The sequence below is a fragment of the Myotis yumanensis genome, unplaced genomic scaffold (assembly GCF_028538775.1).
Source record: "Myotis yumanensis isolate MYYU_CA2020_CCGP unplaced genomic scaffold, mMyoYum1.0.hap1 SCAF_9, whole genome shotgun sequence".
NCBI classification, from domain to species: domain Eukaryota; kingdom Metazoa; phylum Chordata; class Mammalia; order Chiroptera; family Vespertilionidae; genus Myotis; species Myotis yumanensis.
Window position 1 is genome coordinate 40,289,676 of NW_027223760.1, and position 13,349 is coordinate 40,303,024.

Genomic DNA, 13,349 nt, shown 5'->3' on the forward strand with positions numbered 1-13,349 from the left:
TTTTAAATAAGGAAAAAAAATTTAGAGAGTAATTGAAATAAATAAAGGAAGAAGTGAACATTCCTTAGAAGTCATTTTATTCAACCATTAGTTCCAACCTCTTCACCTCCTCCCATCGCCCATCTCTAGTCTAAGGAAAATGTATTCCTCAAATACAGAAGATTTTGTCACTTTCCCACTATCCCATCAAACAAGTACATATATTGATGTGGCTGCTGGCTTTGAATATCAAGTGAGTATTTTTTGAAAACATTGTTTTTATGACATTCATAAATAAAAGAAAGCATTATTTCTACAAGGATTTCAGATATTATTGCTGGGAACATATGTGCCATAATCATCTGGTAGCCTAATAGCAAAAAAAATATGTCATTTAGAATTTTTTTATTAAAAATAAAACAATTATTTTCTATGAGATCTAGGAATTAAATTGAAGAGTTAATTTGACTTTCTTTTGTACTTATAATGTAACAAAACTTGACATCTTAAAATACTTTTCTGAAAATACAACCATTTTTACATACATAATTATTACTTCAGTTCTTAGTACTGCTAACGTTTTTTGAAACTATTATTTAGTGACCAAAAATTCTATTTTACCTAATATACAGAATTTAACTTTATACATATAAAGTTTTATTCTTGGTAAAAAGATCTGTAGTTAACAGTCTTTGGAAGTATTTGTTGCTTCCTAAATGGGAGATGGAGCAGCTTTTTCAAGGGCTCATCCTAAAAGATTGGCTGGCGATGATATCAGTCTATTCTTTCTGGAAAGTTAAGCTTCTACAATGCCACACTGTTGAATTCTATCACACTGTTGCTTTCGTTTAACATCTACATACCTGATTGCCTTCTCTTTCAAAACCTTCTCCCATGACTTTTTTAAAGGCAATTTTTATTATTTCTTTGCTAGCAGGGCTGGCAAGCCCACAGCATGTACACCATTACTTACTTCTACCTCCTGTGATCCTGGTCAAAGGTAGTAATTAACCACAAGATTTCTTCCAAAAACAAAACAAAACAGATGAGAAATGTGTCATAGTTCAGTCAGTCTTAGATTTGATGAAATACACTGATATGTACCTGATCTGTGGTTATATATGTGCTGCTCTGATCTCCCGTCTTAGATTCTAAGCTGCTTAAGGGCAAGGCTCATATCTTGATTTTTATTTCCTTCCCTCAACACTAAAAACAATGCCTTGCAAATGTCATAACATTCAATAAATATTTAGAAATGAACAAAACAGAATAATTAGCCATCAACTAGAGAAAGAAGGTAAATATCCTAGTTATAAATATGCATGTTTTAAAATAAATGTTAAATTGTCCCTTGGACTTTATTAATAGTTACACAATCATTTCTCATAATCTACTGGATATTTATGGTTTTTCATAGTTTTAATTAGATATGAATTGACTACATTTATGAAAAAATATTTAGCATAATAAAATTTGATAAGCAAATAGAAAACAAATCCATTATTTAATCATCAGATTAAAATTTTATGATTGTCCCAACATCAACACTATTTTACCTTACTTTTTTATATATTTATTTTATATTTATTACGAAAAGAAGAAATAGTCTATACTATTTTTAATAAATGAATATATTGGATAATGCAATACATGATTTCACTTGAATATATAATTCTGCTAATTGCATTTGAAATACAATCCTTTAAAACATGTTTTCTTGGCTGTGTCTATACAAATAAGGCAGAATCCCAGCTTCAAATTTTGTTAATTTATTTACAATTCTAATAATATACTTTGATGGATATTTATTATAATAATTCTATGTGTAAATTAGGATGTCTATCATGCTTTTCTTAGGAATTTATAGAACCACCAAGAAAAAAACCCGATTGAATAAATCTGCTTTCATATTAAATTCTATCTTTATAATTTATAGTAAGTTAGATATAAATGCTAATTATTTGTAACTACAATTATATTATTAGCCATGGTAGTTCTGCACTTTAAAATTAAATTTTATAATAGCATTTCCAAATTAATTTAAATAATTTGCTAGAGATTAACATTCCCCTTTTTTAGACTGATTGATATTTTCTTGTATTCTTAAATGTAAAATACAAGTAAGCTATTTTGGGATCTACATTATTCACAGCCAATTATTACATGAATAGTTTAATTCTATTTAGATTCATTCAAACTGGTCATTACAATAGTCATTACAGAAGAAAGTGATTAGTTGTTGGAATTTCACTAGAAAAAGCAGTGTGTCCTCCAGATCCAGTGATTACTTTAGTCCTTTTCAAATCTAGATTTGAATTTCTAAAATCATATTGCTGGCTAGAAGTAGGAAGAAAATCCTTCTCATGAAAACATATTTTCCTGTGAGTTCTCAAAGAAAATGTAGGACTCAAAAGGGGAGATATTCATGTTAGCTTAGTGCTTTGCAGTCTCCAAAGGCATGAAGTAATACACTTTTATTTGATCAAAATATTTTATTTCCATGACTCAAAACCATGCCTACATTCAAATAAACCACAGAGGACTTGTGATCCAGAATCATGAGTCCTCTTGGTATGAGCAAGCCCTTTACATCACTGTACCTCTCCTCCCTCATCTTCAAAATTAGATTTGGACGAGGTAACTTTCTAAAGTATTTATGGTTCTATATGATTAAACAACAGCAATAAAAACACCATAGGCTAGTTTTTAGTCAGGTATGTACTTGCCTTAAATCACTTATTCAATATGAAAAACCAGTTAAACAATTTAGGGCAAAAAAAGGGATGATGCAAAAAGCAAAGTCAAGGAAAAGACTAAACAGGTAGACCTGGAGGGTTTCAGCTTCAACTAGGTAAACTCATAAAAGCATTGTACAAAATTTGAATTGTAAACATAAAAAATACTTTATATATACTGATAAGATTATTTATTGTCAATGTCATATTTTGTGCTTTTTCTAGTATATAATGCAAAGGTACAGACTTGGCAATTATGGTATTCATAATGAGAGATAAAATACAAACCTTTTATTTAAGAAGAATTATAAAATTCTGCATTATACTAATATTAGATGAGAACATTATCTGAATTCATAAATACTAGTCTCACAAATGTGACATAAGTAATTTTCTATTACAAAGTCTAGCAGAATAGTACTTAATGTCTCGAAACCTTAAGAATTTCATAAACTGAAAGAAACTGACAATTTTAAAAAGAAAAGAACAGACAAAAAATTTCCAACTATTTAGCCAATTATGAATTTAAAGAATGACCATTTTATTGACACAATTATTGATAATGATTTTGGAAAAGAGGACATCGAACAAATCAAGCAATTAAGAAACACCAATAAAAGAATAATCTAAAAAGAAATAAAGAAAAGCATGCTATAAAATCTATATACAAGATACAATTTCCATTTACAAAAAATAAAATTGAAGTAAACATGCAAAAGACAAACCAAGAAAAGTACAATACATCCTTAGAGAAGGAAGATTAAACATGCAGAAAAATGAGAGTTTGAGTTTTGAGAGTAACAAGGAATTCTGAGGCCCAATTTACCTTCACTGTCAGACATGGCATGTTGGAAGTCATCCATGATGAACGCTATGTCACGGTCATAGCCTCGAGTCCGTGATTCTTCTCTCATGTGTTGTTGAACTTCAGGCAATGAGTGACTTGATCCAAACTGATCTCTGGTGTCTGCAGATATTGGTGGCAGGGGTCCAGCTGCAGCCCTGGCCATTCCCATTGGCTGGCCAACAGGACTGAGTGGACTTTCTTCTTCAGAATTCTGGGCCACAATTGGTATTCTTCCTCTACTCTGGCTAATTGGCAAACTGGTAGGCTTAGTTCTGCCAGAGGGTGATGCGTGACTGAAGGAAACATCTAGAGCTTCAGCCTCTTGAGCTTTCAGTCTTAGAGAAGAACTGGAAGAATCTCTTTTTATTGATAAATCAAGCCCATAGACAGAAGAAGGCCTGGAAGAAGGTCTGGACCTGCTGCCACTACTGTATGGCTTATCCGCTTCATCCTGCAGAGCTGACCGTATGGTATTTCCTAATGTGCCTAGTCCTGTGCCAAGAGATGATCCCACAAATTTTTGTTGGTCTGTAATATTTTTTCTGAGGCCATAAGTGATTTCATCTTGAAGCAGCCTTGCTCTGGAAGAAATTCCACCAATAGAAGAAGTGCTGGAAGTCATATAGCTTGAATAATCAGGTTCAAGGTCTCTACTTTCTTGAATAGGTGAAAATTTTGATATTTTAGGGTCAATTAGTGATTTCTTATGCTTTGACTGCTTTTGATAGAGTATGGCTGCTGGTAGTTGCTTTGCCGCTTGTTTTTCAAGTGTGAGTCTACTAATGCTGTACTTTTCAGATTTTGGAAAATGTCTATAGGTAGTATCACCATGGTAATAATGGGAAAGACCAGCAAGGTGATCTAAGTTCTCTGCCCCTCTACGGAATTCTTGTTTAATCTGCTGTTTCAGAAGCTTTAACTCATAAGGATCCTCCATTGGATCTTCCTCTGCTTTCACGTAACTATGCAACCTTGAGGAAGTCTGCAAAGGTGCTAGGAAATCTGTCACTTCTTGAGACCTCCGTGTTTCAGTGGTTCTAAGGAGGCGGTCTGTTTTTGACAGATCCTTTTCATGAAGATTAAATGCAGTGGTCAATGCTGCTGTTCCTTTGGAAATCTCTCCAATGTCATCAATTAGGACAAAATTTCGTGAAGTATGATGGTCAATATCTGCATAAAAAGAATCTGCAGAAATGCTTGATATTGGACTGCTTGCCATGCTACTTCTCTCCTCCAAACCCATTCTCAGGTCTAAGGTATTGTACTTACTACCAAGATGGGAAACAGCGTATGTATTATCAGTAGAAACAGGTGCTATCATCAGGGGTTGGTTTCGAATCACCTCATAGTTTGAAGTAATCTTGGGCTCCAAATATAATGTAGTTTGCCGTGGCTTTTGTTGTATCACCATCATCTGTGATGGTAACTGATAAGAAGGTTGTGGGGTTGGTGTAGGTTGAGCTTGAGGTGTGAAGGACATCGTTGCCACAGCTTGGAATGTTGGCTGAGTCTGATAAGGTGAAACTTGCTGGTGGTACAAAGTTTGTTGCTGAAAATGGGATTGCTGCGTGTATGGGGTGGGTGCTTGGGTAGGAAGAGCAGGAGACGAGTATTGGTATTGTGTATAAGGACTCGTAGGAGGAACTAGCTGAGATTCTGTTTGGGTTTGTGGGGGTATAAACTGGCTGAATTCAGTTTGGGGAGCAGTTCTTGGTCGCTCTATGCCATGCTGACTTTCTATTCGGGATGGTCTGGTGCTGCTCACCTCACTGTCAGACATGTAATCCCGTTCCTCAGCTACCCCCTGGAGGTAGGCTCTCTCTCTCTTTTCTCTCTCCTTTAACAATGCCTCTTTCCTCCTGTTAATTCCCATTTCCAGGTACCGTAACTTGGCATCAATCTCCTTCTCTTCCTCATCAAGTTCTGCTTGTTTCTTTCTAAGTTTTGCAGACTCTCTCTCTACAAGATCAAGTTCTCGGTCTATATCCTGGAGAATCTTGGCTCGTGCCATTGTGTTGGTTCTGCAGATCCTTCTCCTGGAAACGGTGCCCATTGTGCTGTACGTCGACTGAGTCCCTGTTGAGGTCTCCTCAGGAGGTGGGTTAGGCAGAGTTCTTTTAACTTTTTTCTGGGTGCCAGAGGGTGTTATGGTTTGAGAACTTTTTGTCTATAATTAAAGAAACAAAATATAGTACTTTATTATCAAGGAAAAATCAAAGATAAAAAACCTTCATACTTTACATTTAAATAAATATGATTTCATTTGTTTTAGGTATGACAGTATAATATGATAAGATTTTTATATATAATTTTAAGTATTAGCCACAAGTGCAATTAACTGAAAAATCATTTTTCTTTCTTGGTAGATTGGCTTTTTATTACTGTAACTTCTGCAACTTTAGAAGTTAGTTTTGAAATCAAGCACAGAACTCATTGCTAGGCAGACTTATATTTTAGTTAGAACCTTAGGAGAACTCTAAAAACTGATTTTCCATCCGATTTAATATAAGATTATTTCTGAATGTATTTCTAAAATATTTGTATTAATTATGTAAAGTTTAAGTTATATTTGTTACAGATAATGCTTATTTGCCACTAAGTTCAGTTGTTTGCCTCAATCTTTCCATTCCTATTTTTACTCCCTAGAATAGCTGATTTTTCTATTCTAATCATGAAATGTTTTGAAATTAAACCCTCAAGTTCTTTAATCTTTTTTTTCCCCAAGAAAGAGTAATATCAACTAATTTCCCATTTAATCTTTCAATATTTTTGTGACTATTTGGGTCTTTTATTTTCTTTCCATTTTATTATTCTTTTCTTTTTCTACATTTATTGTTGAAAGTATTATAAATGACCCCTTTATTTCCCTCACTTACCCGCTCCACACCTACCCCCTCCACACCTACCCCCTCCAGGCCTTCACAGCACTATTATCTGTGTCCATGGTTATGCATAAATGCATATAAATTCTTTAATCTCTTCCAGTACCTCCTCCTCTCTTTCCTCCATAGGAGGATTATAAACACCCATCAATTAATGCAACAGTAAATGATGAACCTAAATGCAGAGAGAAAGCATATAAAACAAAGATAGTAACTATGGAATGGAGCAAATAAATAGAATAAAAAAGAATTTCTAGGGTAGATATATACATTTTAAAAATTAATTTTTAAAAAATTGAAGGTATCCATTAAATGGGTGCACATATTTGTTAAGTGAAAGATTGAGAAAATAAAAGAGTGAGATAAGAACTTGCTGTGATTAATTTTAAAGGTCCTGAGTCATGAAGTGAATTTCTCAGAATTCCCTGAGTAGAATGAGAGTATACATGAAATCATAGGAAAAAATAGAACCACGAGGAACCACAAAAGAAGAACATTTATTGAATTAAGAGTAATGGTTAATAAAGTGAACTAGAAATTGATACTATTGCTCACACATGTATGAATTGTTTCCTAATTTAACTTTAAGAGACAGTAGGCTTGGTCAAATTCTTTTTCTTTTGTTAGTGAAATCCTAGATTAAAGAAGCATTCCAGGTACTGGGGATTTCTAATTATCCTCCAGAGTTGCAAATATTTAATCATTGATGACATGTGTTAATTAATACTTTGTGTGCCATGGATGTGAGTCATGGAAGCAAGAGATAAAACTGGTTGGTGGAAGTTACATACTCACTGAATTAGCCTAGTTAGCCTCCACAAATCAAACTAGCTTTGCTGTTCTCCACTTGCCAACATTAATAGCTTTTACTCTGACTATAGAAATAGTCACAAATGGGGAGATGGCTCCAAATCTCCACCATATTTCTTATAAGTGAGAGGGAATATAACATAGTGACTAAGAGCTTGATTTAATCCTGGCTCTGCCTTTCATAAGCTGTGAAACCTTTAGCAAGTTGCTTAAACTCCCTGGGTCTCCGTTTTCTTACATGTAAAAGAAGTTTAATATTTATCCTTACATTATTGTTTTAAGGAGTAAATGAGTTTAAAAAAAAGTAAAGAGTCTAAATTACTTACTGTCTAAGAGGGCAGACATTAAAATAATAAAGAATCTAAAGTGATGTCTTAGCAACTTATAATTTAAGGACTGATTTTAAAGACCACAAAAAATTTCTTTCTGCACAGCAAAAGAAACATCAACAAAACAAGAAAGCCCACTGCATGGGAGAACATATTTGCCAATGCTTTCTCTGAAAAGGGTTTAACCTCCAAAATTTACAGGGAACTCATACAGCTTAACAAAAGGAAGATAAACAATCCAATCAAAAAATAGGCAAAGGACCTAGACACTTTTCGAAAGAGGACATACAGAAGGCCGAAAGACATATGAAAACATGCTCAAAGTCACTAATCATCCGAGAGATGAAAATCAAAATGACAATTCGGTACCATCTCACACCTGTCACAATGGCTATCATCAACAAATCAACAAATGACAAATGTTGGCGAGGATGTGGAGAAAAAGGAAACCCCGTGCACTGCTGGTGGGAATGCAGACTGGTGCAGCCACTGTGGAAGACAGTATGGAGTTTCCTCAAAAAATTAAAAATGGAACTCCCATTTGACCCAGTAATCCCACTTATAGGATTATATCCCAAGAAATCAGAAACACCAATCAGAAAGGATATATGCAGCCCTATGTTCATAGCAGCACAATTTACAATAGCTAAGATCTGGAAACAACCTAAGTGCCCATCAGCAGATGAGTGGATTAAAAATGGTGGCACATCTACACAATGGAATACTTTGCTGCTATAAAAAGAAGGAACTTTTACCATTTGCAACAGCCTGGATGGACCTGGATAGCATTATGCTAAGTGAACTAAGCCAGTCAGAGAAAGATAAATATCACATGATCTCACTCATTTGTGGAATATAATGGACAACATAAACTGATGAACAAAAATAGATCCAGAGACGAAGAAACACCAGACCATCCAACCTCAGAGGGAAGGCAGAAGAGGTGGGGGGAGGAGAGGGGAAGGGAGAGATCAACCAAAGGACTTGTATGTATGCATATTAGCATAACCAATGGGCAGGGACACTGGGGCATTGGGGACTTGTCCAGGGGGGTGGGAGTAGCCAGGGAGTGGTCAATCGGAGGAAAAGGAGACATATGTAATACTTTCAACAATAAAAAAGAAAAAAAAATTTCTAAGCTGGATATTCAATTCTAATCCAATCAATATAACATAAGAGTACAGAACTCCAAAACAAAAAATTAAAAATAGAGCAATATAATTGCTTAGAAAAGATATATAAAAGAAAGTTTGTCATGATTAAAGGTGATATAGTTGAACACCATGATTAGAGATGACAACAAAATCTAGAAAAATCTTAGTGTTTAATAAGATTTTCCTTGATGACCAGCTTGGTAAAATATGTTTTAAGATAGATCTGGAGCCCTTAATCTGAAAACAAACAAACAAAAAAATCACACTAAATATAAATAACTGCATATGCAAATTTAAATTATTTTCAAATAGTTGTGCAAATAGCAGACCCTGGAAAGTCTTAACCATAGAATGGATGGAGTTTGAAGGGGGCCTGGAAGAATATTCATTTCAATTTTAGTATTTAGGAAGTAATTGTGATAACAAGCAAATATACTCCAAGGTAAGTTTTGCTGTACAAATTTATTTTATGTGATATTTATCTTTCTCTGACCAGCTTATTTAACTTAGCATAATGCTCTCCAGTTCCATCCATGCTGTTGCAAATGGCAAAAATTCCTTCTATTTAAGCAGCGTAGTATTCCATTGTGTAGATGTACCACCATTTTTAATCCACTCATCTGCTGATGGGCACTTAGGCTGTTTCCAAATCTTAGCTACGGTAAATTGTGCTGCTATGAACATAGGGGTGCATATATCCTTTCTGATTAGTGTTATAGTTTCTTGGGATATATTCCTAGAAGTGGGATCACTGGGTCAAATGGGAGTTCCATTTTTAGTTTTTTGAGAAAACGCCATACTATTCTCCACAGTGACTGCACCAGTCTGCATTCCCACCAGCAGTGCACGAGGGTTCCTTTTTCTCCACATCCTTGCCAGCACTTGCCATTTGTTGATTTGTTGATGATAGCCATTGTGACAGGTGTGAGATGGTACCGCTTTGTCATTTTGATTTGCATTTCTCGGATGATCAATGACTACATCAAAATAAAAAGCTTCTGCTCTGCAAAAGAAACCATCAACAAAACAACAAGAAAGCCCACTGCATGGGAGATCATATTTGCCAATGTTATCACCGATAAGGGTTTTAATCTCCAACATTTACAGGGAACTTATACAACTTAACAAAAGGAAGATAAACAACCCAATCAAAAAATGGGCAATGGACCCAAATACTTTTCTAAAGCGGGTATAAGGAAGGCCAAGAGACATGAAAACATGCTCAAAGTCAAAGTTATTTTAAACCACATTTTTCTCAGGGGAATCAATTTAAACCATGAATCTTATATGCAAAGAAAAATAATTTGTCCTTGTTCTGAGGTGTCAGGGCTCTTAATAAAAGTAGCTAAGGTAATACTATCCTAAGAACTTCAAATATATATATATATATATGCATTATCTCACTGGCAAAATAATCTAAACTCAATCTAAGGATGATTAAAGGATACCCATTCCCTCCCTCTCCCAAAAGTGAAGAAGATAAAAATAGATGCTGGATCAAAATTATTTATCAATTGCTATATATAATAAATATGGCAAAATTCAACTTACTAATTTATTCCAGTTGTTGTTAAGTATAATTCTAAAATCCTTTGTTCTAGATACTAATGGCATAGAGTAAAAAGGCATGTGATTAAATGGACTTAAAACCTATTTTCAAAGAACTCACAAAGTTAGAATTTTTTTATAATGTTGTATGAAGAAAATACTTCAGTCTTTTGCTAAATATAGCTCTTGTTAATTTCAGAGACATAAAGACTTAGGAATGTATTTTTCATTTTATAAATATAGAAAACTATATCTGCTGTTGAAAATCAATATTCATAATGATTAAATATCTTGGATTTTTAAGATTGTTCTTTCAGTTAAGCAGAAAATATTTTTATGAAAGCCTTTTACTTTTAGATAATGGAGCTGTGGATTCACTTACAAATAGTACAAATCCACACAGATTTATTAATAAATAAGATACTTTGATGGAGATAAATATTGTATAATCTATTAAAAGATCATCAATATAACAAGCCAGAAGGTGAATTTGAGATTTTATAAACAGAGTGTATTGGGATCTAGAATAAGAAGGGTTTACTTTTAGTTTAGGGAAGGAAAGATGGATTAAGACATAACAACTAGCCTGGTTCTTGAAGAATGGATGGGACTTAAACAGGAGAATATTTTCTATGTGGAGGGAGCAGTATAAAATATAATTTTCACAGAGATACCAATGATTATCTGGTTTTACTTCATCCTAGTGATGAATTAATACCTGAGAGATGGAAACACATTCAGAGAGTATCCAATGTAAATCGAAAAAAAAATTATAAAGAATACCTTGAATAGCTGTATCTATTTTAAAAGTTCCACTCATCCATTTTCTTTTTTTACAGATAGAAACAGCAATCCTGCCTATTACATACTGGTCAAATTAACTCCAATATCATGTGAAATGCCAGGGCAAACCATGAAAATGTAAACGTGTAATCATTGGCAATGACTTGTAACGCAGTATAGTGGATAGCAATCAGTGTTGCTTTGTCAGAGAGAAAATTGTGACTGCCCAATTTAAGTTCCTTCAATGATAATGCAGCATGTAGATGACACAGAAACAAGAGATGCAATCTGTAGGGCTTCAGTAAAGCTTTACATTGTCCCACGACATAATCAACAACATAGCTTTGGCCATAGGAATGAAAAGTCGTCTTATAATTTGTCAGGGATCCGTAATCATACCATGGCTATTCACAGTCCAGAATCAATGGAAGTAAGCAATTAACGTTTCTTAGCCTTGTCAGTAATGACATTTTTGACCAAATAATTCTATGTTAGGGGTGGTGGTGGCTGTTTTGTGCACTGTAGGATGTTTAGATGTAACTCTAGCCTCTGCAGACTAGATGTCATGAGCACATCCTCCTCCACTCAGGTAAATCAAATGTCACTAAGTACCATAAAAATTCTCTAGGGGAGGGCGGGGAGGTGTGAGACCAAACAGTCACTGGTAGAGAACCACTTAGGTAGTTGTATAGATAAGATGAAATCCTCATAAAGAGACCCTTGATCTATTATTTAATTATATCTATAGATAAAGAAAATGCTAGTATCTGCATATCTGAGGGCCTTCCTCTGAATAGAAAAGGCAGGCTTCTTAGAGGAACTGGGACTTGAATTGTTTCTTGAAAAAGAAAACTCTTGGGGCAAAGGGTGAAAGAAAAAGAGATAGTCTATAGTTACAAGCTGAGCAGATGAATAAAGATAGGAATGTATTAGATATTTCTGTCTTGCTATAAATTTGTTTTATGATCCTATCATTAATCCCTTTATTAAATAACGTAATTCTTATCTACTGGATTAACATGAACAAGACTCAAAAGATATTCAACCAGGTTCATAAAATTATAGTTTCATTAGAGAACAGAAAGAAAAACACCGATGCCTATAGCTATGAAAATTAGTCCTTTCAGTATAGAAAGTTAATCTTTATAGTCTAGCCTCATACAAATCTTAGGGACTATTCCACAGATGCAATAACTAAGGAAAAATCAGAAGGTAAGAAATTGCCAGTCCAGTTAAAAAACTGTGTAAATGATAGTTCTTTGTTAAAGGTTGTCAGTTACTTTAATCTCAAAGAAGAATCAATGGTGGAATTAAAAAGAGAGTACAACCTTAAGAAGACAGGACGATTATTTAGTTTGAGAAATTAAATACCAGAATCACTAAGGGAGGTCAGTTGAATAGCTAAGCTCAATTTTAAAATCAAGAAATCCTTGCCATCTTAAAATAATTTAAGAATTAGAACAGTAACTACAAAAAACAAAAACATTTATCTGATAGCTCAGTGAAAAATTTTTTTTAAAGTTGAGTAGAAATTGTTCTTAGAGTTCGTCCCACCCTATTTGGACCTTCATCCAGAGCTTTCATTTACTTTGTAGATGACAGTAAGTCTTTGTCTAGATAACAATAGTCATATGTAGTATCATGCTCTCTGACTTTATTTGCTTTGATGTGTATCTGGCCATTCATTCTTCTTAGGATGTAAATATCATTTATAAAGAACTATGTGTTTTAGGTATTAGGAAGGTAGGTGAATATCTAGGATTTTCCTCCTTCAATCAAGATAGCTCTTAAAAATATATGACATAGGCTAGCATATTTCTTTAATTTTTGGAAGTTAGGGTGAAGGATAATGATAAAATAAGGAAAACATAAAGCTGCAGACTGGAAAATATGCCTTTACACATCCTATCTCATATGGAAGCAGATTTCAATTATAAAATGTCAATGTAAACATTAATTCACCTTCGAGGGGTCTCCCCCACACCAATATCAACAGTTTCCAATCTTAAGACAAAATAGCAGCTGCATGTAAAAATATTCAGCATTCTATTCTATGCACCGTATTATTAATAGCATGTTTCCAAAATAGACACATTGTTTAACACCATCCCACCCTCACCCCCATATAGAGTTAAAACACACAAAATGTTTAGTGTAATAGTTTCTATCACGTTAAGAAAATACTTTAAAACTGATAAAACATTTAAAATCCATTAGAAATTGCAATAGGCACACTGCCTGGCACACACAAAATAAATCCATCAAATTTCTTCAACTAGAGT

General features: G+C 34.0%; 1 protein-coding gene across 4 annotated transcripts in view; it reads right to left on the reverse strand.

Moving 5' to 3' along the window:
- The window catches only part of PCLO (piccolo presynaptic cytomatrix protein), a 280,850-nt gene that overhangs the window by 120,065 nt on the left and 147,436 nt on the right, over window positions 1-13,349 (reverse strand). For all 4 annotated transcript variants that reach the window (XM_070424153.1, XM_070424152.1, XM_070424154.1 and 1 more), the window contains exon 7: window positions 3,541-5,728. In XM_070424153.1, coding sequence (XP_070280254.1) covers window positions 3,541-5,728 — 2,188 coding nt within the window. The remainder of the gene's footprint in view (window positions 1-3,540; window positions 5,729-13,349) is intronic.